The sequence below is a fragment of the Glycine max genome, chromosome 9 (assembly GCF_000004515.6).
Source record: "Glycine max cultivar Williams 82 chromosome 9, Glycine_max_v4.0, whole genome shotgun sequence".
NCBI lineage: Eukaryota > Viridiplantae > Streptophyta > Magnoliopsida > Fabales > Fabaceae > Glycine > Glycine max.
The window spans coordinates 45,221,697-45,249,148 of record NC_038245.2 but is presented as its reverse complement, the minus strand read 5'-3'; the positions used below and the strand labels follow the sequence as shown (position 1 = coordinate 45,249,148).

Below are 27,452 nucleotides of genomic sequence, written 5' to 3'. Positions count from 1 at the left end.
GGTTTCATTATTTTTGGGCCTTGTATTTAGGGCTCCATAATGTAGGTAGGGTACTCTAGAAATATAGGATTTTTCAGCCCTTGTATTTTAGGGCACCTAGACTAGTTTTTGTATTAGGGGTAGTTTTGTAATTTCACATGCACTAAGTGGATATTTGATGTGTGTGGTTGGAAATAAATTTAATTGAATTGGTAGAAGCCCAATCCAATTAAATTTTAGAGGGGGAGGTGAGCATTTGCTTACTACACCCCATTGCCACATCATATAGTCACACTTTGTGCATGTCCTTTATGCTTTTCATGCCTCATGACACCTAAGCACACTTAGTGGAGAATCTTGGAATTGATCTTGGATTAGTGGGCTGAACCATAACTAAAATTCACTAATCATAATTAGTGAAATTTTGGCTCCAAAGTTTGGCTCCACAAATTCAATTTCAAATTCAAGTGAAATTTGAATTTCCCTCCAATTGTGTGACACTTAGGCTATAAATAGAGGTCATGTGTGTGCATTTTTTTCAACTTTGATCATTTGAATATTAAACTTCAGATTTCAAAGCTCATTTAGAGCACAAAATTTCGTGCTCTTCTCTCCCTCTCCCTTCATTCATCTCCTTCTTCCTCCAAGCTCTTATCCATGGCCTCCTATGGTGGTGAGCTTCTTCTAGACTCATCTTCTCCTTGAAGTGGCGTCTCCTCTCTCTCTCCCTTTCTCCATTCCGCTGCCATTCATATTCCAAGAAGCAAAGGGATCCATTGATGAAGAAGATCCTAGGCCTACAAGCTCCAATGGAGCTTGCATCACATACCATCATACTCTTATCAGTGCAACACAGAACCCCATATATTTCTTGAAATTTCATATAAGTACTTATTTCACCAATCCATGAAAAAGAGGGTGTTAACTGAAACCAGGAAATTTGAATTCAGGGTCTTGTTTCTAGATTGAGACCTATGGAATTGTAAATAGGCTTTCAGTTTCATTGTCATTTTAAACGCTTTGCTCTAAGATTTGCAGGCAAGAACTGGAAAACTTTCTGAGAAAGGTGTCAAATTTGTTGGAGGAATATCTGGATGGACAGCTACATTACTCTTCATGTGGATGCCAGTTTCTCAAATGGTAAACTATATATATGAGAATCTTAATTGCTTTAAGAGCATTGTAATTCAACTTCTATCTCCTATGCATTTTTATTAACCTTTTTGTTCTGCCATAGTGGACAAATTATCTCAATCCTGAGAACATGAAAGGCTTGTCAGCTTTTTCTATGCTGCTTGCCATGCTTGGAAATGGGCTTATGCTTCCACGTGCTCTCTTGATTCGCGATTTCATGTGGTAATTATTTTGCTGCCTCTAATCCTGAGAACATGAAAGGCTTGTCAACTTTTATACTGAGTATTACTTTTATTTGCTTGCCTCTAATGATACACACTTCGGCAGAAATTCATCAATTGTATGTATCTCATACGTCCAACTTTACCATTACCTGTGATTTTCCATTTTGAGTGCTGCATTTGTTGTAATCTTGTGAAGCTGCTTCTGCATATATTAACTCTATCAATTCAATTAACTGTGATGGTAGGTTCACCGGTTCAGTGTGGGCTACCCTTTTTTACGGATATGGGAATATTGCATGCCTATACTTGTGAGTTTTATGTCCAGTCTGCTTATTTACTTTTCTTTCTGGTGCTCTTTTGAGTAAAATATAGAATCAGCTATAGACTAATATTGCTCTTTTTGCAGTTTAAACATTATCAGCAAGGAATTCTTCTTATCAGCAACTGTTGGTCTGATTTCGTGGATAGGTTACTCTCTTAACCCTATAGCACTCATAAACACACTGTCACATATATCTGTTGCCATTCCTAGGCTGTGTTAACTTATGTCATATCTGGGCCATGTCCTCACAGGTTGATGCACAATATCTCAATTTCTCTTATTGTTATGCAATATGATTTACCGCTACTGCTGATGATGCATTACTCATTGGTGTGCCATGTCTTGAGCAACCATATTGTTAAATATATAAAATAAGGTATTCCTGTTGGGAATATAGCTGCATACATTCCGCAAAAATGTGATTCTTTAGGTATTAAAAGTACTTTATTTTTAAAAAATTAATTGGTTGTCGAGTGATTGTAATAAATAGCCCATTTTCAATGTAGTTATATATTTTTGTTTTCGTAAATCATAATCAAACATAAGGTTGTTATAACTATTTCACGCAACAGTAGCTTATAAGAAATTAATACAAAATTACTTAACCTTCTTTTGTCCCGTTGTAAGTTTGTAACAACCATAACTTTTTTTCCTCCTTGTGACATGAACGGCTTTCTGGAGAGACAGCGTAGTCCATGGTTATAGCTCACCTTTGGCTTCCTTACGTGACTTGGTTTTTGGATCGTGAAATTAAAGCCTGCGATGCTGCACTGAAGCTCAGTTACCCGGTCCGGTCCTTTCTGCCGAAATAGTTATGCTTGATTGTCACTGCAACTACAGTACAACATATATTCTACCTTGGGATTAATATATAGTACAGTGAATCATAAATTCGTAGTCAATACCACTTCGCACATCATGGGGTTGAAAATGACTACGCTGTTGTTGTAACTAATACGTGTTTTAAGTGGTTTCTCATACAAGCTGTGATATAGCCTATAGGACTGGATTGAACTTAGAAGATATGTTTGTAATCATGTAATGTTCAAGGTGAAACTTATCCCTCTTAATTGTTTACATACTCCTACATTTTGTAGTTGTCATTTTTAGAATATCATGGTAAGGAATCCACTTGCAATGAAGAGTAAGTGCATGATTGGGGTACCATTTGGGCCCATCCAAAATTAAGTTTAGAGCAAACGATATACTAGAATTCCTCCTTCTTTTTCGAAAATATAAGATTGAGTTAATGGTTAGAAGGGGTATTAAGGGTGAGAAGGGGGAAAATAAGAAGTCATGAGTTTAAATTCTTTCTATTAATTTTTTTTAACAAAACTAATAAATTAATAATCCAAACATGACTTAAGTCTTGTCTAACTTATTTCACTTAATAGCCCTATAAATATTGAATTTCATTAATCTAATAATTGTTTTGAGAATTTTTATTAAATGAATTAGGTTTACAAAATTGTATATTATTTTAAAAATATTTAATACTTTATCTAAAATTTAATACGTATTAGCTTGATATTACGTGATTTACCGTTAAATTTATGATATTGTATTTTAGAAAAAAAGTTATTACTACTTCCGTTCTTTTTTAATAGTGGGATTTTTTAAGAGATTTTTTTTTCTATTTATATGTTATTTGCCAAATTTGTCCCATTATAGAATAATCGAGAGATTAAAAATGAGTAAAACAAAGATTAATCTTGAGCAACCAAATCAACGAGGCACTGAATATGTTAACAAAAAATTAATGAAGGATTAAAGGTCGTAAAAAATTGAGGAATTAAAAATTATAATTTAAAAAAGTTAATGAATTAAAAAATTAATTAACCTTTCTTTCAGCTAATAGGGAATACAATTTATGTATATTTTAATCGACTTTTTAATGAAACGACATATTAATTTGTCACGAAAAAAATCGAAAGTTTAATTCTCCCTTTCCCTGTTCAAGTTTCTTTAACTTATCGCATTTTCATGGTGTTTTGCTGTTCAAATTTATCTACGATATCATCATTATTTCCATGGCAACTCCAATTCGTATTAACTCCAGAAAAATAAGGCCAGTAGCTTAGGACACTGATTAAGTAATAAAAAAATCATTAAAAATTAGCATTAATACGCATTTACTGTGATTTTTTAATACATTTCTAATATAAATAAAAGAAAGACGAGATGAGCTGGACAATAAATTGGGCCTGAAGAGAAGTAATGACGGGCCCATTGCTTTTAAATATGATTTTTTTTCTAATACAATGTAAACTGGTTTGTTTGAGTATAAATATATATATATATATATATATATATATATATTTTGATGACTGCTAAATAATTGTGAATTAATAGTAGTGAATTAATCAAATTTTGGCTTAGAATTAATTATTTAGCAGTTATTTGTGATTAAAAGTTGGAAAATTAATTAAATTGAATTTCTGGTTGCATATACAAAAATTGAAGTTACATTAAGCAAAAAGGCAACAGAAATGAAGAAAAAGGAAGAAAGTCTGAAGCAGACTTAGCCCAACACTCGCGCTAAGCGCGCGCCACGCGCTAAGCGAGGAAAGCAGATAGGCGCTAAGCGAAGCGTTGAGCTCGAAGATGCAGAATCCGTTACACACGTTAAGCCCCAGCCACGCGCTAAGTGCGCAATCCAACAGAAGCACAGGTTAAGCCTGCAGCGCGTGCTAAGCGCGATCCGAACGCGCTAAACGTGAGGTGTCGCGCTAAGCGAGTATATGAAGGCTCAAAGCTCACTTTAGCATCTATAAATAGAGAGCCAGTCCTAGGGAAACAGGACATCTCGGCTCAGAGCAATTCTCTCAGCACTCTAAGCCTGAGCTCTCCCTTCTCTCTCTATATTCTTTGTTTTTATCACCCCTATTCTTTCTTTCACCCCAGTTGTAAAGCCCTCAATTGCCATGAGTGGCTAATCCCCTAGTTAGGGTCTGATAGGTCTAAAAAATCAATGATGTATGAAGCATTTCAAGAGTTATCAATAAAAAGAGGGATTCCCTCCAGGTTCTTTTATTTATTTACCGTTCTTTCTTTTTACATCTTGTATCTCGGAACTTGCTTTCTGTTAGGGTTTAGTCCACTCAGGAGAGGGTAAAGCCTAATTAGGGGTAAGGAATGAATACTTGAATCTGTTTTAAGGGTAACGCTTTTAGAGGGTTAGCATGACTTAATGTCCCAATGCCCATGCTTTAGCAAACATCTAGAATGTAATCCTAATGCATCTTAGTTATTGAGTCTTTGCAAAGGGCATTTGGAAGATAGGTAATTAAGGTAGACGTGTCATCTTGAGGCATCAGAGGCAAGTAGATGGATAAATATGGGGCAGAATTAATTCGTTGGTATTAATAACAGACAAGTCCAGAATCCATGTATATAGGTAATTAGATTGGTCAGGTTTTAACAATTTTACTATAGAGATTCTATTCCCTATTTTATTGTTTGAAGTATCTTGAATTTATCTTATCTTTTTTATCTAAATCTTTTATTTTTTTTCTTTATCTTTTAATTTTATCTTTAATTCTTTTATCTTTTCCCTTATCTTCTAATTTATCTTTAAATCTTTTATCTTTACTTTATCTTATCTACTAGCTTCCTTTATCTTTTATTTTAAATTCTTATGTCTTGCTTTTAAATTGAATTTACATTAATCTAAGTACGAAAGATTCGACACTCGAACTTTCGAGTACTTTACTACTTGTGACGATTTGATACACTTGCCAACGAGTTTATATATATATATATATATATATATATATATATATATATATTTCAAAGCTTTGATCACAATATGACATAATATATTCAGCCAAAAAAAAAAAAGAATTAACTCATGTTCCTTCAACAATTTCCTTTAGTTTATTTGAAGGGTGAGAACTTTGGTCCGAATTAAAAACGACAAGCTTAAAGAAATAATGACGGGATCCTAAACTAACACCATTTCAAACTAACGAAAAGAAGAAGGAGAAGAAACACGTGTTGTTATAGTTTGGGTCAATTTGGAAATATGGGCTGAAAGGACAGGGCCTGAGACATTGGGCCCATTGGTTGGAGAAATTATAAAGGAAGGGAAGGGAAGAGTGAAAACGAGAGGGCAAAGCAAAGCAAACCAAACCAAACCGTGAGTCCGTGACAAGATCTGTGTTGTGTAAGTAAAGAAAACTTGGTATTGTATTGTATCGTATCGTATTGTATTGTATTGTATCTCATCTCATCCGAATGAAATTCGCCGAGTCGAGTTAAAACTCACCCGCCCTAACTCGTTCTCTTTCTTGCTTTCGCGTTTGGTTGTATCTGTGCTCGCTCACCCTTTCTCCTCCATCCCTATCTCATCCAATCTCTCGCCTCCACCGCCATTCGGTAATCAATATCAATATTCCCTTTCACTTGCTCCAATTCCTCCATCTCTCTTCTCCCACCATTTTCCCTTTTTCTTATTCTTTTTTACTTTTTTCTCTCCTCACATCACAATATCACCTCAACCTTAGCTCTCGGTGCTTCGCTGCTTCTATTTTATTTGATATTGCAGTTTGAGGTGTTTGACATGTGCGTGCCTGCGTGCTTATTCAAGAATTTTGTGAACCTGCTCAAAAATCACACAATAAGCCAAGGCAAGGCGGTCAGTTCTAATCTAGCTATTTCAAAACAAATTCTCATCTCAGGAAGATAGATCGAACTATTACAGATAGATTAAATAGATTGGTGTAGGCTCTAAGCCAAGCCTTAAAACCCTCTTATTCTCAACTGTTGCGGAGAACAATAGGCTTCTACGAGTTAGATGATAGTATTAATTCGTGATTGTCCTTTGGTGCCAGCGGGTTAATGTGTTTCATTTTTTCTTCGTTTTGATTTTAAACTGATTTATTTTTTTGGAACTGAAATAGCCTAGGTTTGGTTAGTATCATGTTAGTGGCCTATTAATCCAACCTTTTTATTGTTTTAATGCAAGCCTCAGCAATCCATTTGTTTTGCTTCATGCATATGATGATGTGGTGTTTTTTAATTTTATGTTTAAGTGTGTGAGAGCAACAATGACTAATTGGGCATTCTTCTTGGTTCAGCGAGGCTGCATATGCTAATGCTATATCCCCAGGGCATAGGTCATCATGAATTTTTATCAATATTTTAGTACATATATTGTCAAAAGTTTGAAAAAGTTCTGGGATGGGTTTTAGATTAACACTTTCAGCTGATTGTGATTTAAATAGTTTTTTGGTTCGTTTCTGATAATATTTTCATTTGATCTAGAATTGATGAGGTATTTTTCCCTTTTGTTGCAATTGAAATCCCCTGTCATATAGTGCTGTACAAATGATGTTATCTTGGTGTTGTCACTTGAAGTTTGCTTTTGAAATTTATAACTTGATGTTTGATGATTAATTGAAACTTCGTTTTCTTTCCCAGGATTTGTGTGTGACGTACATTCCAAAACTTTCAATAGTTGAATAATGGCTGTTGAGACTTCTGATAAACCAAATTTACCTCATGATTTTGATGATGATGATGATGGGCCAGTAATTTACAAAAGGTACTCATCATCTAAGAAAAATCAATTGCATTCAGAAGTAAGGAAGTCAAGTTCTCACAGTCATGCTGGACAGTCATATAGACAGATTTCTGATGCACCTTCTTTGAATGGCCAAACTTTTAGCATGCAGAAAGGTAGTACTGTCCCTTCTCCTAAGCCGTCACCCGTGAAGCCTTCTGTAGCTATCTCTAAAGCTTCAAAATCTCTTGTCAACACCTCCTCTACGAAGTTGCCAGTAGCAAACTCAAAAGCACCTTCTTTGGGAGATAAACAGAAAATGTCCGTTGATGTTAAGGTGGAACCAAAATATATTGAACGCTGTGCTAAAAATTTTGTTGAAGATTCAGAAGATGATGAGGATAATAAACCATTGAGTTTTAGATTGAAGAATTCTAACCATGATAACAAAGCGACCCCTGTTGTTGTCAAAAAATCTTCTGAAGACTCTGATGATGATGTCCCTTTGGCAAAAAAGTTATACCGTAATCCCAATTTGGGAACAACTAGCAGTAACCGTGACGACTCTGATCAGAAGAAGCCTATTTCTAAAATTCAGAAAGAGCGGCAAAATGGTGCTGGCTTGAGTAATAAAAAAGATAGGCCATCTCCATTGCCAGCTAAAAGACCCCTAGATAATAGTGATTCCTTGCATGCCTCTGTTAAGAAGCCAAAGGTCTCAGATCCAGTTGCATCTATCAAAACTAAGCCAGTCTCGGTGAAACATGAGCTGAAGGTAGAGGATGATGATGATGATATTCCTATTTCCCAGAGAATAAAGAAATCAGCCATGTCAGGTGATAAATCATCTGCCACAAAGAAGTTGCTGACAAAGGTTACTAAAGTTAATAAGTCTGGTTCAAAACCTTTTAAGAAACAGATAAAGAAGACAGTTAAAAAATCAGGCAGTGGTTCAGAATATTCCAAATCTACAAAGCTTCTTCCTAGCTCTGGTGATGGGCAGAAAAAATGGACTACTTTGGTTCACAATGGTGTCATTTTCCCTCCTCCATACCAGCCGCATGGGGTAAAGATGTTATATAAGGGGAGACCAGTTGATTTGACTCCTGAGCTAGAGGAGGTGGGATTTTATCTCAGAAGACTATGCTCTTTAGATTTTGGGTGACTGTTTGCTCTTGTTCCTTTTCTATTTTGATGAGTTGGGATCATTTAAGTACTTTCATGTAAAAGCTTCTTTCTAAAGTCTCTTTTGAGTTGTTGACAATATTATAAACTTCAAAATTATTTTGCAGGTTGCTACAATGTATGCAGTCATGCGAGATACAGAGTACATGCAGAAAGATAGGTTCAAGGAAAATTTCTGGAATGACTGGCGAAAGTTGCTTGGAAGAAATCATGTAATCCAGAACTTGAAAGATTGTGATTTTACTCCAATCTATGACTGGTACCAAAGTGAGAAGGAAAAGAAGAAACAAATGACTACAGAAGTAAGTTGGCAATTCAGTATACATTTCATTTGACAATTGTAGAAATTTATATATTAGAGCATTGTTTGCTTTTTTAAGTGGATTTATTTCCAACATATTTGCCTTTTGTGATGTGATATATAATTTTGACTTTAACTAGTATAGTTTTGAAGTACTTCATGCTGTTGATCATACTGCAGTTTTAATTTATCTTATGAAATACACATATATAATGCCCAATTAAGGTGTGCCCTAGAATGGGAAATCAAAATCACAACAAGAGAGGCACAGCTCACATGGGGCAGTTGAGAGTACCAGAGAAATCTCTCTACAGGAATAACATAATTCATACATGGCAAAATTAGGGGGAAAGTGATTTCTGTTAGAAAGAAATGATTGAAAGGAGTGGATTGTGAGGGAGGTAGATAGTAGTTGAGTGGAAAGTTTTGTGAGGATTGTGTCTGTATTTATTTTCTCCCTTTATTCAGAAAGTTGTTTTCTGTAAGCACTTCTCCTGGGGCTGATACTGTTCTTGTTATCAGTCAAGGAAAGAAGAGTGTGTTAAAAAACATGCAGAAATATTATATGCCTACTTTGATTTCCATATCCATATCTCTATGTATATGTATTTGAATTATTCCAAGTTTGTGCCGAGTTAGCTTGATAGGTTAATTCATGTCTTCTATTATTTTTGTATTCAACCCCATTTGTATCCTCTTTATGCAGGAGAAGAAGGCTTTGAAGGAAGAGAAAATGAAACTAGAGGAGAAATACATGTGGGCTATTGTTGATGGTGTTAAAGAGAAGGTTTAATATTCTCTCTCTCTAATTCGTGTAGATCTCTTTCATACCAATTTGCTACAGACTTTATGAACTATAACTGGGCCTTTATATTTTGTAATGGGAGAAGTATTGGTGTTGCATTTTCTTGAAGTTGTTATGAGTTATTTTATCATAGTTGGATTTTCACTTACCCTTGATATCTCTATCAAATTTAAAGCTAGATTGCTTTGTGAAGTTATTAATGCTGAACAGAAGAGCATCAATCACCATCATGCTACCAATTTAATATGGATCAGTGTCTATTCTTCATTCAATTTTGAGTAATTTGTGCCTTACACCCTTCAACTTTGGGCCATGCGTATATTAGACCTTAGGGTTCAAATTTTGTGCATAAACCCCCTGTTAGGGGAATATCATGTGACTGACCCTACATTAAAATATGTTTTAACCTGAAAATACCATTATTAATTACACAATCCAGATTTAGATGAAAAAACTAAGATAATCTGCTTTTCTCACAAAATAGTTGTATTATTAGAGGTTTAACATATTTTAATGGTGTTATAAGCAAGTCATATGATATTTCTTCTAGTATTTGAATGGTTTGCTTGACGAAAGGCGTTTTGTGCATACATTTTGAATTTCAATGGATTAGTTGCACTTGTTAAAACCCTAAAGGTTTAATCTGTGCATGGTCTAAAGTTAAAGAGCTTAATTTACAATTTACACTTATTTTTCATGTAAATTTAATTTTCACTTCTGCCATAGTAGTAAACTTCATTTTGCTGAATAATTGGCACTGTTAGGATACATGATATCATTCTTTCCATACAATTGTGTGTCTCTATTATTTACAACATTTAGATAATGGTTGCTTTTAAGGAAGTTGTTATTTTCTGACTAAGCTGCACTTTCTTCTCCTATTTAATTCCGTGGCATTCTATATACAAACTTTTTTCAAATTTATTCATTAGGAAACATTTTAACTTATGTCTAATTTTTATTAAATCTTTTTTTAGGTTGGAAATTTTAGAGTTGAACCACCAGGATTGTTCCGAGGCCGAGGAGAGCACCCCAAGGTGGTTATGATAGTTGTTACTGGAACTAGATACATTTATATATTTAGATACAGTGGTTTCATTTTCATATACAGCGGCTTCATCTTCAGAATTTTGACTGGCTTCTACAATTTATAATGTATACTTATTGACTGTAATTTATGTTACTAGATGGGAAAATTGAAAAGACGCATTCGTCCAGGTGATATCACAATTAATATTGGAAAGGATGCCCCAATTCCTGAATGTCCTATTCCTGGTGAAAGGTATTACTCTTCCAAATCTTATTTCACTTGGAGAAGAAATTTAAAAAGCAAAAGAATTGTATATGCCACCAAGTTGAAAGCCCATTTTTCTAATCATTGAATTTTGTAACCTTTGCAGCTGGAAGGAGATAAGAAATGATAATACAGTTACTTGGTTAGCCTATTGGAGTGACCCTATCAATCCCAAGTTATTCAAATATGTATTTCTGGCTGCTAGTAGTTCCTTGAAGGGGCAAAGCGACAAGGAAAAGTATGAGAAAGCTAGGATGTTAAAGGTGCTTTCATGCTTTTTTTGTTAGCCTTTATTAATTTTATGTTTTTCATATGATATTTTTGGATGACATTTAAAAACCTGTCTAATTATGGAAGTTCTTTATATCTTGGTGCAGAATTATATAGGGAATATTAGGTCTGCATACACAAAAGATTTTACCAGTAAAGATATTACAAAGCAGCAAATTGCTGTTGCTACTTATCTTATTGATAAATTAGCTCTGAGGGCTGGCAATGAGAAGGTATTATGTTGGTATATGCACTTGCAAACTCTCATTTGTTGTAACTGCAAGTTTCCCTCTTCACCAAAGCATAGATATATATACAAGATGTCAAGATTTGGACACATGCAAATGCTTATTTTGTTAGGAAAGTGAATTAAATATGTTTTGTCAATTGGACTATTAAGCATTTGCTAATTTCATTTAAATTGCCCAAATATCTAAAGATTCAGTTAATCATGTACTACTTCCTCGTGAATATTTTGCTTTTACAATTGTGTTTATAGAGAATGTAACTAGGCAAAGGAAGGCAGCCCGAGTTAAGTTGTCAGTGTCACTTACTCACTATAAAGTTCTGGTTGTTAGATGGCATCATCTTGATTTTTGAATAAAATTTTCTGAAGAAATTATTTGCATGTAACTCTTTGTTAGTAAATAGCAAGGAGGTATTCCTAGCTCCAACTACTCTTATGCGTAAATCTGCTTTGAACTATATTAATATCATATACTTTTGATAGTGCAGTCCAAGCGGTCAATAAATGTATATATTCTTTGAATTTATTGAAATAACTTGGTCCTGGCATGCAGCTTTAATAGTTTGTTTGATTGCATTTATAGCCGATAGTTTCTTTGATTTTTAATTGTTAAATTTGGTTATTTCTGAATTGTATTTGCTCAGGATGACGATGAAGCTGATACTGTTGGTTGCTGCACGTTAAAAGTAGAGAATGTGACTAGAGAACCCCCCAACAAACTGAAGGTATTGGGATTTCTAATTATTTTCACTGTACTTTATGTTGGGATTGATGAGTTTTAAGTCCTTCAGGGGGTTTTCTAAGTTTAGTAGTAGTTCTCAAATTGTTTTAATGGTAGCCTCCCTTACTACTTATATGTAACCTGGTTTTAATGCAGATGAGCTGTGGTAACCTTGTTTTAATGTTAGTAACCTTGTTTCCTTTCTGTTTTAATGCAGTTTAACTTCCTTGGTAAAGATTCTATCAAGTATGAAAATACAGTTGAGGTTGAGCTTCCTGTTTATAATGCAATTTTGAAGTTCCAAAAAGGTGGGAAACTGGCTATTGATTTTTTTATGTTTCAAGCATGAGGCTGAAGCACTTAAGTATTTTTCCCCCCTGTAATTTTCAGATAAAAAGCCTGGTGATGATCTTTTCGATCAGCTGGATACAAGTAAATTAAATGCTCATCTGAAGGAACTCATGCCCGGTCTAACAGCAAAAGTCTTCCGTACATTCAATGCATCGATCACATTGGATGTTATGGTATAAATTGATTTGACACAAAATTCCTGAAATTGTGTGTTCCTTGAAGATATAATACATAGAAAAAGGAAAAAGATCATTACCTTGTTCTGTTATCTTCTGTTCTTATACACCCTCAGTCTCAGTATACACTGTTATTTGATTGTATGCTTGATGTTGAAATTAACATCTTAGAGAGCAATGTTATCTTTCATTAGATTTGAATTTTTCAACATCATTAATTTGAAAATTTAAGACTTCAAGTCCTGCTCTATGCACTTTCTCCTAAATTAATATACCAAAGCCTCACTCGTTTCAAAGGCTTTAGATTTATCTGTGTGCAGGGCCATATCAAAACTTTTGTACTCATTTCATATGCAATATATGAAATGGTTTAAAAAACTGCACTCCATTGTGAAATATTCACTTCTCTTGAAATTGTTATGCATCCCTTAAATGCTTTAGAAAAACTTATGCTATCAATATACCCTAAGTCAAAACGTTTATTGGATCATGTATATACTATGATTTCTACTGTTGGGTTGTATATTATAGACTTACATACTTGATTTTTGTGGAATTATGTGAGCACAGTTGAATAAGGAAACTAAAGATGGAGAAGTTGGGGAAAAGATTGTTGTTTATCAGCATGCAAATAAACAGGTGAATTGGCTAAAAAATGTTGCTTTATTATACCTATGATATTGCATTTTAGTATTTTAATATTTCATATTTAAGTTGTCATGACTTGTGTTTCCCATAACAGGTTGCTATCATTTGTAATCATCAACGCAGTGTTTCAAAATCTCATACTGCACAAATGTCAAAGTTAACTGAAAAAATTGATGAACTTCAGGTATGTATAAAGAGAATATCTGAAAATTGTGAACCTGGGACTGCATTATATTTCTTGAATTTAGAGTAGACTTGGTTTGTGTGACCCATTGACATATAATTGAAAGTGGCTTATGCTTATCTTTACTTGTAGGCTGTTCTGAAAGAACTGAAAACGGACTTAGACAGGGCAAGGAAAGGAAAGCCCCCTTCGAAGAGTTCAGATGGAAAGAGAAAAAAGAACTTGGGTCCCGAAATGTAATTTAGCTTTTCATAACATCTTTAACCATTGCATGTTTAAACATGATGTATGATTGTGGTTTATGTAATCTGCAGGCTAGAGAAAAAGATATCTCAAACCAATGCAAAAATTGAGAAAATGCAACGTGATATGAAGACAAAAGAAGATCTGAAAACTGTGGCATTGGGCACATCCAAGATAAACTACCTTGACCCTAGGATTACAGTTGCCTGGTGCAAGCGGCATGAAGTTCCTATTGAAAAGGTGCTGGCTTCTTTCTTTGTTCAGATTAAGTTATTAATCACGTTGTTTTCTTCAATTTCTAGAAGCTGGGGTGATCTGTTATGGCCATGTTCACTCCCAATTTTTCTGAAGTTTATTTAAATAATTACAAAAAAAATAAAATTGTCCCTCTAAAATATATAAAAAGTTTTTTACTTGATCCATATAATGTATTTAAGTTCTTATATACTATTTTAGTTTAATGGTGATGCACCCACAATGTATAATAATTTTAGACGATCATCTAATTATAAATTATCATTGGTATAACTTTTGATGTAGTTACTGGAAAGGTCAACAAATTTATCATACATTGTGATATGTAATTAGATGATAATATAAAACTATTTTATACTGTTAGCGCATAGTTTTTTTGTCATACAATTATGTACTTTTATTGATAATGAAATATTAGTTATATATTATGCATGTGGAAATACTAAAATTCTTATATTATGCATGCGGAAATTTAATTTTTCTTTATTAAGTTATTTTTTAATTCTTGGCCCCTCTTAAGCTAATGTTTTGACTTCCCCCGTCTAGAAGTGTGTATATATTTCTCTGCAACTGATAAAAACAAATTAAAGTATTGTAGAGCTGGAGGTCCAAGAGACCCTTTCTGTGCTTTATTAACAATGGCTGGAGGCATGTGGTTTCTTACCAGAATCGGACTAGTATAAATATCGTTGCCCCATTAGTGAGGGATAGCTCCATGGGCTGTGGATGCTGCATCATTTTCATTCATGCTCTTGTGTGGTCAAACTGACATGGCTCTTATGTGATGCTTGATTGGTTATAGGCCTTCCTTACTCTCATTTTGTCACTTATCTGTGCCACTTGCTTCAAATGTTACAGATTTTCAACAAGTCTCTGCTGGCGAAATTCTGTTGGGCAATGGATGTGGATCCTGACTTCAGATTCTGAGATCTATAGAATGGAGCCATGTTATGATGGGTGGGGAAAAACATTTCTTTTTTACTTATTTCTTTTCTATAAGATTTTTTTTGTTTCGTCAATTTTAGCGGAAATTGATGTTGTAAGTCCATCTAACCTAATTATGGGGTGAGTTTCCCCTTCATTGACCAGTTTTATACTTAAGCTGTTAACCATTCATATGATTTTAATGTGATACAAACGTGGAAAATGAGGTAAAGTTTCGTTCATTATTTTAATTTTATTGTTTTGATTGGTACTTGTTTCTATCTCGGGGTAGATTTCCCTTTAATTACAAATTTGTAGTTTAAGAACAAAATGGTTGGTGTTTCAGATAAACAATGGATCATTCAATGGTTAGAAAAATTACAAATGCATGTTCTTTCAATAAGGATTAAATTAAATCTTATTCTCAAAAAAGTAAGAATTAAATCTTAGTTTGTGTGAATTTGATTCCTCTTTCGTTAAAGGAAATAGCAACCTTCTGGTGCCAGACTAAAAGAATTGAACGTCATTGAAATCTCGAATTGAGGACTTTGAAATCTTGAAAACACATTTTGGTAACTAGTAAGATAGTCTCACAGTCTAACATGAGCCAGTTTGTTAGAAAAGCCGAAAAGGAAAATTTCTTTCGAATTCACATTGACAAAATGGATTTTCAAGATTAACTAGAGTTTTAATTCGATGTTTTTTTATATATAATTGGGGATGAAGATTTTTTAATTCATATATTTTTTTGAGTTTTAATTCATTGTTAATATAACTTATAAGTAGTTAATATAAAAATCAACAATAAATTTATCATATATTATGAATTAGAATAAAACCATAATGTATTTATACTGTTCCTATGTAGTCTTTTTTTAAAAAAATTTTTATTTGGTTTTGTTTATGATTATGTCCCGTGGGAAACCGTAGAAGAACAAGTCACATGGGATATACTTGATATTTTATTTTTTTATAACCATAAGAATTAAACATGATATGAGAAAATTTATAACATTCTATATTGTTGAATTGATCGAGTTAGATCATCCTTATTATTTTTATATTTTATAATGGGATAAACCATTTTGTTCTTTGAATTTATAACATTGAAATCATATTTGTTTCCCAGTCTCGTGAAGATAATACGGTTCGTGATATGTTGAAAGTGAATTATAATCATAATGTTATTTTTATTTAAAATATAATTTTGAAGTTATAAACATGCAGAGCAAATTATAATTTTTAGAAGTACACGAAAGTTGCTAACACAATCAAAATTACCTATATTATTTAATTTATTTAAAATATTCTTAATTCAGAATTACCTTAACTAAAACATGAAAATATATTATACGTAATTATATCAATTAATTCAAATCATAATATATATTAATTATAATAATCTTAATTACTATAAATTATAATTGTTTTTTATGAATTAAAAAAATCAGCGACGGAAAAGTTATAAATGTGTTATTAGGTAACATCCACTTACGTGACAGTAGTTAATCTCAGACTCAGTATTGCCAAATGCCAAAATTAAATAGCTCTACCGAAAAAAATCTTTCCAAATTCCTACAAATTAAACATAAATGAGCAAAATAGCATTCAATACTACACTACAAGCCTAAAATTAACGCATGCGTTATGAGTTTAGTTAGGGCTCTTAAAAATTACAAGTACTACACATGAAAAAAGTAACACTCCAATTCCAGTAACCCACCCTTTAAGTTTCCTCTGTTCGCTTTGGTTCCTCGTTAACAACGTGCAAAAACATCACTCACTCACTCATTCTCATACATGGAAACGTGGTTCGTTGCCACTATTCTGTGCCTTTGCCTTTCAGTGATTCTCAAAGCAATACGCAACGTTTTCTTTTCTCCCCTCCCTCCAGGGCCTCACAAATGCAGCTTTAGATTGCTACCACAATACCTCACCGATCCAAAGACCATTCTTCAAAAGCTTCATGCAAAATATGGTTCAATCTTCACTGTTCACGTTGGTTATTCTCGCACAGACATTTTCATTGCAGATCGCTTTCTTGCACACCAAGCTTTGATCCAACATGGCACCGTCTTCGCTGATCGCCCTAAGGCCAATCCCACCAACAAGATTATTAGTAGCAACCAACATGACATTCTTTTCAGCTTCTATGGCCCCAAATGGCGCCTCCTTCGGCGTAACCTCACTTCAAGAATCCTTCACCCCTCACAGGTTAAGTCCTATTCACATGCTCCTGCAACGCCTTAGATGGTTATTTGGTTGCTACTTATGCCTCTGTGAATTTCCTGGTAGCTGAGATCGGGAGGGACCCAACAGCTTGGGATGATCCTTTGGCCTTTAAGCCAGAGAGGTTCATGAACAATGGTGAACAAAATGGAGGCACAAATTTTGACATAATGGGAAGTAAAGAGATCAAGATGATGCCGTTTGGGGCAGGGAGGAGAATGTGTCCTGGCTATGCTTTGGAAATTTTGCACTTAGAGTACTTTGTGGCCAATTTTGTTTGGTATTTTGCGTGGAAGGTTGGGAATGGAGATCGATGATGTTGATCTGTCAGAGAAGCTGAAATTCACAACCGTAATGAAGAATCCTTTGCAGCTTCATGTATTACCTAGGCAATACTTATCATCAATTATCAGTGGCTTTTAGTTCAAAACTCTTTTCTTTTTTCTTTAAGGTGTCTTAGTGTGTGTCTTTTTTCTAGTAGGTAGTATTTGGTTATTTATTTATTTTTTATTTGTTCATTTATCTTTAAAAAAATTCAATTTGGACCAATATTTGTTTTGTTCGGTTTAGTCTTTTATTTATTTTTTTAAATTATTGGGTCATTTATTTCTTTTTAGTCTTTTATTTTTTTTTAAAATTTATTGGGTCATTTATTTCTTTTTTTTGTTCAATTCGATCCAAAAAAGTGGAGGAAAAAGAGAAAATATAACAAAAAAAGTTTATTTTTAAATGATTAAGAACATTAATTTTAACTAAACTGAAGGATTAAATACAACAAAAAAATAAGATAAATGAATAAATTGAACTTTTAAAAAAATGAAAGACTAAATTAAACAAAAAAATAAGATAAAAGTTTAAATTAAACAAAAAATAAAATAAATGATTAAAATGAACTTTTTAAAAGATAAAAGACTAGACTAAACAAAACAAAAAATAAGATAAATAATCAAATTGAACAAAAATAAAATAAGATAAAAGATCAAATAGATCATTTAGCTTAACTTAAAAATATGTTAACTTAGTTGGTTTTTCTTTGACTTAAATATGTTTTTCATATATAAAAAATAAATCAATTTCATATTATTATCTCGAATTTATTTTTGGTTAATTATAAAAAAAAATTATATTTCAACACTTGTTGTTAGTCTCATAATATCACATCATCAAACTTAATCACTCAACATCAACATATAATTAAATTAAAATCTTGTCATCACTTAAGAGATTACTAAACTATCCATTCTCCCTTTAGTATTTTTCATCTCCCTTAAGCCATTATCAAACACACATAAGTCAAGAATGGAATGGTAAGACTAAATTTCATAATCCCAATTCCCACCTCTCAATTACATACCTCGATATCTTCACCAGGGATTCCCCTATTAGGAGCAATCGGATCATTGGCTGCCTGAAAAAAGTAATATATTTATTCACAACAGAAGGTGCAAAATCTAAAGCAGTCCCAGTTCTAGAGATCAGCGCTAGTGCCACTTGGGTTACAAGCCCAACGGCTTGATTTATAAATTATAATAATAAAAGTCAGTCTAGATTGAAGATTCATTTGGCAATTCCTATATACTTTCTACTTTTTTTGTAATACAAGGGATGCATTATGTCAAAAATCATAATTGACAAAAATAATTAATCAAGAAAACAACACTGCAGAAAGTAGGTTTTCATTTCAATTTTACACAACTACAAACCAAAAGAAACAGATAAAATTATTTTGAGTCAAAAAAATTACCTGGATGCAAAGCAAAGGGGTTTTAACATGTTTTATGGAGTCTGAACTGCTGGAATTAGAGTAGTATTCATCCATAGACTTGAATCCAAAAGAAACTGCGAAGCCTCATAGATGAGTATCTGAGCAGACAGAAATCACAATTGTGATCTATCAATCAAGCTTCCATTAAGTAGGGGCACATACCACGGGTCAGTGCATCATCAAACTCCCTAACAGACTTGGCATTGGCTGCCAGTGGAATGTTATATTCAGCACCAATATCTTCGAAGAGTAAAACATGCCTTTACTCAAAAAGAGAAAAATACAAGATGTTATTGATAGATAGATACATCATGTCCAGCAAATGGATTCATTAATAAGTATAGCTAGAATAGCCACAATAACATATAAATTAGTCACTTGTTGAAAATCTTGCGAAGAGCCTTTGAAAGGGCCTTGTCATAAATAATGTTGAAGCCCTTGCGGAAGTCCTCATCTGCCATAACCAAATTGAAAGGATTACACAATGACACGGCACCAGAAAGTGGACAATTGTGCGATTCCTGAAAGTAACAAATGAAAAAACATAAATAGCATGGCAGAAACGGTATTCAATGGATAAAGGCAAAGATGATACACCTACAATCACTTCTAATTATTTACTTAGTGAGAATAAAGTATAATTTCAAATTCAATGTCCATTCCCTAATTTTTTTCAAACAAACAACTGAGGTGAATCTCATCACTCAAACAAGCAATTTGATCCTTAAAGTAATACCTTAAATTGTCCTTAAACTAAAACAAATTACTTAAATAATCCAAGAAGTATTACAAATCATGCTAAGTAGAACCTTAGATATTAAAAAAACCATCTAACTGGACCCTGAACTTAACTAAAATACATCAACTTGTGAACTAAACTGATAGAGGGTAATAGCTCGAGCGTGAAATTGGTGGTTTATTCCTTTCAAACAAGTCAACAGACTGTTGATCACTAGCTATATACCTTTCAAAACAACATTTTAGTTTTTACACCAAATATAGAAATCACTAGCCTAATGAACAGATATAAACTTCAAAAATCAAATCCTCAGACCAAAATTAAATTAACACTTTTGCAGGAATGAGCAATGATGCTACCTGACCCAAGTAACGCACAAGAATGTTGGCCGCAACTGACCATCCTACGGAATATACATTAGCATTGGGGTATCTACCGGTGACATGGGAAACAACCTCTCGCATATCTCCCAAAAACGAAGCCAAATAGAACTGCACATCAGTGTCACAAATAGAAATGTTTTGTTTGGATAAATTTCTCCTAAACAAACTAACCAGAACCTGTTCATATACATATAGAGTTGCAACAGTATTCACCTGAGGAGTAGTAACAGGGCTATCTCCACAGCCGAGACTATTAAAGACGAAAACACGCCACCCTTTGGTTCGATCTCTAAGTAGCATGTGTCTCACGTAAGCATCCATTTCTTCATTAACAACATAGGAAACAGTCATCTTCTTGGTAACAAAGGTCATCGACTACCTTGCCGGTCCAGACGCATGGATGAGGGAATTAACGAGGTATGGACTCAACTTCTTTGTATGCTAAATATATTATTTTTAAATATATTTAAATATTAAACAATTTCAAATTTTTTCAACTTAAGCAACGAACTTTATAATTATTACGTATGAGAGATGAACAAGACGTGTCTGAACTTTAAGAACTAAAAATATAATTTCCCATCTTTATCATTTTATCACTTTTATATCTACATGTATATTTTAGTATCTTTGGGAAAGATCTTACCATTTGTGTTAATATATTTTGATTTACGATATTTTGAATTAACACATTTTAAATAATTCACAAAATTTCGAAGTTTTTTAAGCTAAAAAACAAAGGTGCCATAAAATTTTTAAAAAATAAATATTAATTATTACATCATTATTTCATGAAGAAACTTGATGGTAAGAACTAGAAATCAAACCAAAAAATGAATTAAGGACAAAGGCTGATCAACTAAATCTAAGAACATAAACATCAAGTACTACTACTATGACTACTAATTTATAGGTTTCTAAACTTTTTTTCTTCAATTTTTTAACTATTTTGAGTTTTTTTTAAATAAATCTATATATTTAAAAAATTATAATTCAAGCCTTTGTGAAATTTTAAGTTATTTTAAAGATCAACTTAGTTATTATCAATAATAGACATAAATGATAACAATTTGTATCTCTTAATTAAATGATTTATAGTTTAAATTATGTTAAAAGATAAATATTCAATCACAAATGTGATATAAAACAAATTAAAAATATATATTTTAATTTAAATGTAAAAAATTGGAACTTTTTTTAACATATGCAAAAAAAAAATTTCTAATAAATATTATCTTTTCTATTTTATAAAAATTAAAAATAAATATTTTTTTTATTAGTAAACTTAAAACTTAAATTTTAATTAATATTAAATCACTTAAAACATGTTTTATTCTTTAATTTTTTTTGAAGTGTCAACTTAAATTTGGATTTTATGTATAAAAAAAGTTTAAATTTGTATTTATTTTTCTGCAATTTGGTCGAGGATAATCCCGTTTTGCTATTGATTGGCGAGTCCGACCCGAGTGATTGATCGTGAAAAAACTAAACAAAAGTAAAATAATAATAATAATAAAGTAAAAACAGAGACATCTGGGTCACACTGCATTCCGCACGGGGTGAGAGTGTGGACGGGAACAGGATTGTGTTTGTTCTTCGTTTATCAAAGATCATCAAACGGGGAATTTAGATTTTGGAGAGAAAAAAAAGAAAGACGCACTCCCTCCTCCTTCTCTGTCTCCGGGTTCAATTTCAAACCCATAAATTCGGCTTCCAAATTGAGCGGATTTCAGAGATTATATTTTTCTTCTACTCTTACTTTGCGAAAAAATGGAAGAGGCAAAGGCATTGCACCAGCAACAGCAACAGCAGCAGCAGCAACAACAACAACAACAACAACAACTTCTGTTACAACAACAGCAACAACAACAACATCAACAACATTATCTGCTCTTACAGCAATTGCAAAAGCAGCAGCAGCAACATCAACAACAAGCTGCCGCCATTTCTCGTTTCCCTTCCAACATTGACGCTCACTTGCGTCCTATCAGACCCCTCAATCTCCAACAAAACCCTAACCCTAACCCTAACCTCAATCCCGCTCCCAACCCTAACCCTAATCCCATTCTCAATTTGCATCAGAACCCTAATTCCAACCATCTACCACCGCAGCAGCAACCGCCGCAACAGCAACAGCAGCAGCAGCAGAAGATTGTTCGACCCGGGAACCAGATGGAGCTCCAGATGGCGTACCAAGACGCGTGGCGGGTCTGCCACCCGGACTTCAAGAGACCCTTCTCTTCTCTTGAAGATGCCTGCGAGAGGTTTGTTCTTTAATCCTACCAACATCGTTGCTTTCTGTTTTTCTTTTTTGTTCACTGTGTAAACAATGATGTTTTTTTTTTTGTGTGTGTGTTTGAATTTCAATTTTTTATATTCCTTTTTGTTGTTCTGACTTGTGCTACTATAATTTTCTTTTTTCTAACCTTGCTAACTGCGATTTGCCTGCTGGTTTTCTTAATAACTTTAGATGAGTTGCGTCAAGTTTAGTATAGAAAGAAATAAGACTCTCTCTCACATGCACACTCTTCTTTCCTCAAATGCTGATGATATCTATCATGCTTTATGTGTGCTTTATTAGTAATAATTAATTCACATTAGGATGGAAGAAGAAGGGATATCTCACAAGACTTGGCTATTTCCAACGTAATTGTATGAGAGACAAGCGGTTGTTGAAGAGGCTTGTTTAATCATTTAATGTCTTTCCATGAAGGTTGGAAAGATCACACTGATGTTAATGGCAAATAACTTTTGGATTTATCTGACATACCATGAAACTCTTCTTGAACTGTAAATTTGTATGATTGAGATTGTTATTGAAGCTTTAGGACAGAATTTTCTGGGGTGCCAGTGCTGTAAATGGTTTGCTTGTTGACAGCTAAAAGCATTAGGAAGAGTTGAGAAGACGAGCCACCCATGTAAACAGTAAATATAGAGGCTCATTATGTTGTGTATAAGAGATTGAAAAATTGGAGATATAATAGCCTTTTTGGTGCTATTATATGGATGTATAATTTGTGATTGCATATGTTGGCATTTATGATACTATCTTCACTGTGGTTTAGCTCAGGAACTATGTTCGTGGCCTTGCAATCACTTTATTGCAGATAATTCAGAATTATTTTTGGACTTAATTCAGAGTCTTATTTTTCTCAAGCTCCCTGTTTTGTGATTTTTGTTTGTGCTTTTACCATTAAGTCAATAGTTTTTGAATCAGAAAAAAAGTCTTTGCTGTTAAATGAAGCTATTAATCATACTGTGTTGGGATAGTTTAGATTTGAGTATGTCAGGGAATCTTCATAAAGAAGTAATCACACAGAGATGAGTATATGTTAATTTAGATTGATATATAGAGGAAGCTTAATTCCTCAATCCATTACATATGAGAGGTATGATAAAATACTGGGATTATTAGACAAATATTGGTATATTACTTAATCTGTTGCAACTTGCAATGATATAAGTAAGTCCTTTGCATGATACATTCTTGTCCTATTTTTTTTTTTTGATCGGCACATTCTTGTCCTATCATCATAGATAAACTAATTTCAGTGATGTTTCTGTTTTCATTGTGTGAAAATAGGATGTAAGTATTAACTCATTTTTTAAAAGTTCTCTCTGGAAGTTGGTAAAGTAAGCAATTATTTCTTCAAGATAAATTAAACCAAAACACAGACTAACTTGTGGAATTTCTGGAGTAACCTTAGGAGAATCAGATGGGATATGCTTGTGAAGAGTAGTAGTAGATTTCATTGGCATGCCTGTTATTTGATTGATGAACCATTGGAGAGATTCATGTTACTGTGTATTTTAAAGGTGGCCTTCAATATTACAACCTTTCCAAGTTTCAACTATATTTTGTACTTTTCTCCATCTTTTTTCTTAATGAGTTTTCTAATGTTTAGTAGGGAATGGGTTTCATTTCATGAAGTTAAAAGGCAAAAGCCAAAATTGTTAATTGTATTTTGTTAGTTTTTGGGCTATGTGTAGCTGTCAGTAGGCATCTGCTGGTGGCTAAGTGTCTCACACTGATCACAGGGTGACTCAGCTTACTTGCAATCATTGTTTCTGTGTTGACAAGTGCATGTTCCTGAATAAGATTTCTGCATTGCTCTACCCCACCCAAAAAAAAATGTTTTAATCTTTTTAGAACTGTTAATTTTTTATGAATTGATTTCCAATTTTCAATCTTTTTCTTCATGATACTAATTTCTGGGTAACAACGAAAGTAGGAGATGTTGATCATTTTTTAGATGGGATTACAAAGATAATGAAAGTAATGTTGATCATTGCTGATGCAGCTTGGTCTCTTTCATTCATTTAAGCAGTTGTAGGCCAAAAATCTAATCAATGTTTATGTTATATGTTTATAGGCTCTATATGGATAAAGATTAATTGGCACCGGTTTTCTGGTCTGAATACTGATTCTATCTCTTCACTTGCAATTTCTCTTCTCTCACTGCAACCTTCTCCTTATGTAGATTGCTATGCAGCTACAGAATACTCTCATGTTGCTTTCTCCTTTTTAATTGATTTGAAGTTAAATTCTAAATTGTCATTTTGGTCTTAGTTTGAGTAATCTTTGATCTTCTGTGATATTTGACTCCATGTCATGTTTTGTTCCTCTGCTTTTAGAATTGTTTAGCATGCCATATTGTCATCCACTATCCCAAATTCATTTTCCTTGTCATTGTCCCTGATTCTAATAACATATCAAAGTTTATCTATTTATTTATGTTTGGGGCCATATAATTAAATTGTTATCTATTACCATATCCTTATTTGTAATTTCACTATATGCATATTTTATTTACATATAGTTCTGCAGAACCTATAACATTTTGATTCTATCAAATTTAACCCTTGTTCTGTCATATGGCAATTGATATGTGCCAATTTACTTCAATCAAGAGCAACGGAACTGACAGTTGATTTATTGCAATGTAGAAATCAACTGAGAACTCTACTTGTTTATTACTATTACCTGCAAATGTGTGATGTTTTCCCTTTTAGTAAATCTGGCAACATGATTTCATGGGAGGCCTTGATATGCTTGAAATGACATTCATGATGGCCTCACTAAAATTAAAATGCACACATTAGCGATTCAGTTTTTTGCTGTCCACAAATTAGTTTTTTAATGGTCTGATATTGTAAATTAAAACAACAGTCACTGGTGTGGAACTTCCTATTACTTGCTTTGATGTATTTTATCATAGCATTAAATTCTTTTTGGTCCTGATTGCATTTCTTTGAAATGTGATCTACCAATCTAAACATAATAGTTCTCAATTGATTTTTTTTTCTTTAGCCAGTAAGCAGTATTTATTTTTTGTTAAAAAGAATGAATAATGCTGGTACCATTGTAACTCCCAAAAAAAAAACAAGAGAAAACCCAAATGAGCACGTCCTATATTTTAAGTCTATACAATTGAAAATTTCTCTTTCATGGATTTCTTATGTTTCAGAATTTCCCTAAATTTTCCTCTTGCAGGTTATTGCCTTATCATGTTGTGGCAGACTATGAAGAAGAAGAGGATGATAGGATTCTTGATTCTGACACTACTGGCCAGATGCTTTCACGGTCCCAGCAGTGGGATAATAATATTACTGCTAAAATTGCTGAGTTCACTGCAACTTTCGAGAAACAAGCACTTGCCTTCAACATAATAACCCAAAAGAGAGGTTTGGGGGAGTTCCGATCTGAGGAGAGACTGATGATTGAGCAGGCACTTCTCCAAGAAGAAAAACGGGCTAACTATGAATTAAGAGCAGAAATAGAGTCCAGGGAGAAGGCTGGTCGTGAAGCCCATGAGGCTAAATTACGGATGGCAGCAATGTTTCAAGCAGAGCAGGCTCGGGCAGATTTACAGTCTCATGCTGAAATGATGTCTCGAGCACCCATGAGAGGGAGTGCACTAGGGTCCCAAGGCAATGACATTGTGATTGGCCACGACATGGGAGAGCAGGATCAGGCAGGTAACCCCGGTGAGATGATTAATGGATGGGGAAACAATACACAGAGAGATGAGAAGGAGCCATCTGAAGATTTCTTGAATGATGAAGCCGAAAATGGAGATACTGGGACCCAGGATGGCTGGCGTGAAGTTGGTGAATTTGATTTGAATGCTAGGTGATTCTCGACAGTGATTGAATGAAACCTTTTGGGAGAGTTTTAATTACGTGTAAGGGATTAATATCCATTTTAAAAAAAGTCATTATCTTGGGTATCAACCATTGTCTTGAAGTTAGTATCTTAGATTACTTTCAAGATCAAAATCTATTTCACAAGAGCGCAAGGAAAACTATTGAACCAGTACTAGATTGGATGAATATCAAAGTTTATGCTCTTACACTAGTGTAGTGCACATGGTTGGATCACTAGGTCCTCTTGAGTGTTATATAAGCATACAAATTCTGACAAATGTATATCCTTAGTTTTCAGGGAAACTCTTGTTTCATCGTTTTGGCATCTGATTTTTCAGGTTGCTGTCAAATCTTTGCTATCTTTACTACCATTATAAAAGAAAGAAAAAAAAATGTATTTTTGATAGTGTGGATTTCGGTGCGAGCTAAGTAGGGGTAAGATCTGACTATTGTTGTCAACGAAAATGTTCGAACATGTTTTGGGAACGAACTAGCCTTGGGATGTGGTAGAAGAAAGAAAGAAAATATAAATAAAAGTGAAGTATCAAAACTTAAAATATTCTGTAAGTAACAGAACTCTTCTTTTTCAGATACTCGTATGTATATTACAACTTGATTTATACGTGTCGGGGTCATTATTAAATTTTAACAAAGACATTTCTTAAGTGCAACTTAATTTGTTGATAGAGATGCATTAAGTCGAAGAGGTTGTTTCGGGATGTAATGTTAAATACGGCGGGACCCTAAAAATTGGGATAACATGATAAGAAAAAATAGATTCATGTGAGATAAATTTGTTGAATGATTTGTTGTTGAGGACAAGAAAAATTTGTTTATTAGCAATTGTTGTAAAAATATGTAAGACATTTATCAAGTAAATATTTTTCATTGATAATATGAAATAAAATTATTGGCTAAATAAAGTCTTTTAAAAAAAAAAGTTATCGGCTAAAGATTTGCTGCCGAAAACATGAGACAAATTTGTCAAGTGGAAATTAGTTGTTGACAATACAAAGACAAATGTGGAACAGATTTATTAATTGAAGATTCATAATGATAGTAGCGGATCGGTGACAATACAATGATAAATAAATCTAATTGATTGGATAAATTCGTAGTAATATTTTGTCAGTTTTCAAGTCAACAAAATCAAGATTAGGTTAATTAGTTTGTCAGTTCTTAATTATTTTATTTTATTTTATTCATAGGATCGGTGTAAAAGAGTAGCCATGTTGTAATAAGCACATTAGCAAATTGATACAACCAACAAAATCAATTTATTTGTTCCATAAATGTTTGATGTTTTCATAAAGATGGCTTTAGCAGATTATGGTTCTTCATATAATACTTGCTCGAATGTAGTTTTCTAATAATTTTTCGTACGAAACGATTTTCGTCCTATAGCAGTTTTTTTTTTTTAAGA

General features: G+C 33.3%; 4 protein-coding genes and 1 pseudogene across 10 annotated transcripts; 4 read left to right on the top strand and 1 right to left on the bottom strand.

The window, feature by feature from the left end:
* The first annotated feature begins 695 nt into the window (after nucleotides 1–695).
* LOC102668505 (maltose excess protein 1, chloroplastic) lies at nucleotides 696–2,677 on the top strand. Its single transcript, XM_041005112.1, has 5 exons — nucleotides 696–1,119; nucleotides 1,217–1,335; nucleotides 1,583–1,645; nucleotides 1,744–1,805; nucleotides 2,325–2,677. The coding sequence occupies exons 1-5, from the start codon at nucleotides 1,096–1,098 to the stop codon at nucleotides 2,405–2,407; spliced, it is 351 nt and encodes a 116-aa protein (XP_040861046.1). The 5' UTR covers nucleotides 696–1,095; the 3' UTR covers nucleotides 2,408–2,677.
* Nucleotides 2,678–5,691: 3,014 nt separating this feature from the next.
* LOC100799837 (DNA topoisomerase 1 beta) lies at nucleotides 5,692–14,998 on the top strand. 7 transcript variants are annotated; one of them, XM_014762333.2, is made up of 17 exons: nucleotides 5,873–6,036; nucleotides 6,206–6,287; nucleotides 7,081–8,282; nucleotides 8,455–8,649; nucleotides 9,355–9,435; nucleotides 10,431–10,490; nucleotides 10,641–10,735; nucleotides 10,854–11,010; nucleotides 11,125–11,250; nucleotides 11,909–11,989; nucleotides 12,203–12,293; nucleotides 12,376–12,509; nucleotides 13,083–13,151; nucleotides 13,255–13,344; nucleotides 13,477–13,580; nucleotides 13,659–13,827; nucleotides 14,701–14,998. In XM_014762333.2, the coding sequence occupies exons 3-17, from the start codon at nucleotides 7,125–7,127 to the stop codon at nucleotides 14,767–14,769; spliced, it is 2,679 nt and encodes an 892-aa protein (XP_014617819.1). In that variant the 5' UTR covers nucleotides 5,873–6,036; nucleotides 6,206–6,287; nucleotides 7,081–7,124; the 3' UTR covers nucleotides 14,770–14,998. The 7 variants fall into 7 exon arrangements, with proteins under 7 accessions (XP_014617820.1, XP_014617821.1, XP_014617817.1 ...); XM_014762332.2 differs by having other exon boundaries at nucleotides 6,206–6,295; XM_014762334.3 differs by lacking the exons at nucleotides 5,873–6,036; nucleotides 6,206–6,287 and adding an exon at nucleotides 5,692–5,824.
* Nucleotides 14,999–16,249: 1,251 nt separating this feature from the next.
* On the top strand, nucleotides 16,250–17,425 carry LOC106794657 (cytochrome P450 89A9-like; annotated as a pseudogene).
* Nucleotides 17,426–18,038: 613 nt separating this feature from the next.
* On the bottom strand, nucleotides 18,039–20,254 carry LOC100798258 (embryogenesis-associated protein EMB8). The gene is made up of 6 exons (XM_014761789.3): nucleotides 20,096–20,254; nucleotides 19,859–19,990; nucleotides 19,139–19,281; nucleotides 18,923–19,020; nucleotides 18,740–18,834; nucleotides 18,039–18,403 (listed from the first exon to the last, which is right to left on the bottom strand). The coding sequence occupies exons 1-6, from the start codon at nucleotides 20,252–20,254 to the stop codon at nucleotides 18,338–18,340; spliced, it is 693 nt and encodes a 230-aa protein (XP_014617275.1). The 3' UTR covers nucleotides 18,039–18,337.
* Nucleotides 20,255–21,388: 1,134 nt separating this feature from the next.
* LOC100793492 (probable E3 ubiquitin-protein ligase bre1) lies at nucleotides 21,389–26,332 on the top strand. The gene is made up of 2 exons (XM_003534314.5): nucleotides 21,389–22,146; nucleotides 25,377–26,332. The coding sequence occupies exons 1-2, from the start codon at nucleotides 21,653–21,655 to the stop codon at nucleotides 26,017–26,019; spliced, it is 1,137 nt and encodes a 378-aa protein (XP_003534362.1). The 5' UTR covers nucleotides 21,389–21,652; the 3' UTR covers nucleotides 26,020–26,332.
* The last annotated feature ends 1,120 nt before the right edge of the window (nucleotides 26,333–27,452 follow it).

What these genes read in the sequence shown, in the direction of transcription:
- LOC102668505 (XM_041005112.1), top strand. Translation starts at nt 1,096, where the DNA reads ATGTGGATGCCAGTTTCTCAAATG. An exon ending in GGATGCCAGTTTCTCAAATG is followed by an intron (nt 1,120 to 1,216) that starts GTAAACTATATA and finishes GTTCTGCCATAG; the next exon opens with TGGACAAATTATCTCAATCC. An exon ending in AATATTGCATGCCTATACTT is followed by an intron (nt 1,646 to 1,743) that starts GTGAGTTTTATG and finishes CTCTTTTTGCAG; the next exon opens with TTTAAACATTATCAGCAAGG.
- LOC100799837 (XM_014762334.3), top strand. Translation starts at nt 7,125, where the DNA reads ATGGCTGTTGAGACTTCTGATAAACCAAATTTACCTCATGATTTTGAT. An exon ending in ATCAGCATGCAAATAAACAG is followed by an intron (nt 13,152 to 13,254) that starts GTGAATTGGCTA and finishes TTCCCATAACAG; the next exon opens with GTTGCTATCATTTGTAATCA. An exon ending in ATGAAGTTCCTATTGAAAAG is followed by an intron (nt 13,828 to 14,700) that starts GTGCTGGCTTCT and finishes CAAATGTTACAG; the next exon opens with ATTTTCAACAAGTCTCTGCT.
- LOC100798258 (XM_014761789.3), bottom strand. Translation starts at nt 20,254, where the DNA reads ATGACCTTTGTTACCAAGAAGATGACTGTTTCCTATGTTGTTAATGAA. An exon ending in CTTCGCAAGATTTTCAACAA is followed by an intron (nt 19,021 to 19,138) that starts GTGACTAATTTA and finishes TTTTGAGTAAAG; the next exon opens with GCATGTTTTACTCTTCGAAG. An exon ending in TGATGATGCACTGACCCGTG is followed by an intron (nt 18,835 to 18,922) that starts GTATGTGCCCCT and finishes GAGGCTTCGCAG; the next exon opens with TTTCTTTTGGATTCAAGTCT.
- LOC100793492 (XM_003534314.5), top strand. Translation starts at nt 21,653, where the DNA reads ATGGAAGAGGCAAAGGCATTGCACCAGCAACAGCAACAGCAGCAGCAG. An exon ending in CTTGAAGATGCCTGCGAGAG is followed by an intron (nt 22,147 to 25,376) that starts GTTTGTTCTTTA and finishes TTCCTCTTGCAG; the next exon opens with GTTATTGCCTTATCATGTTG.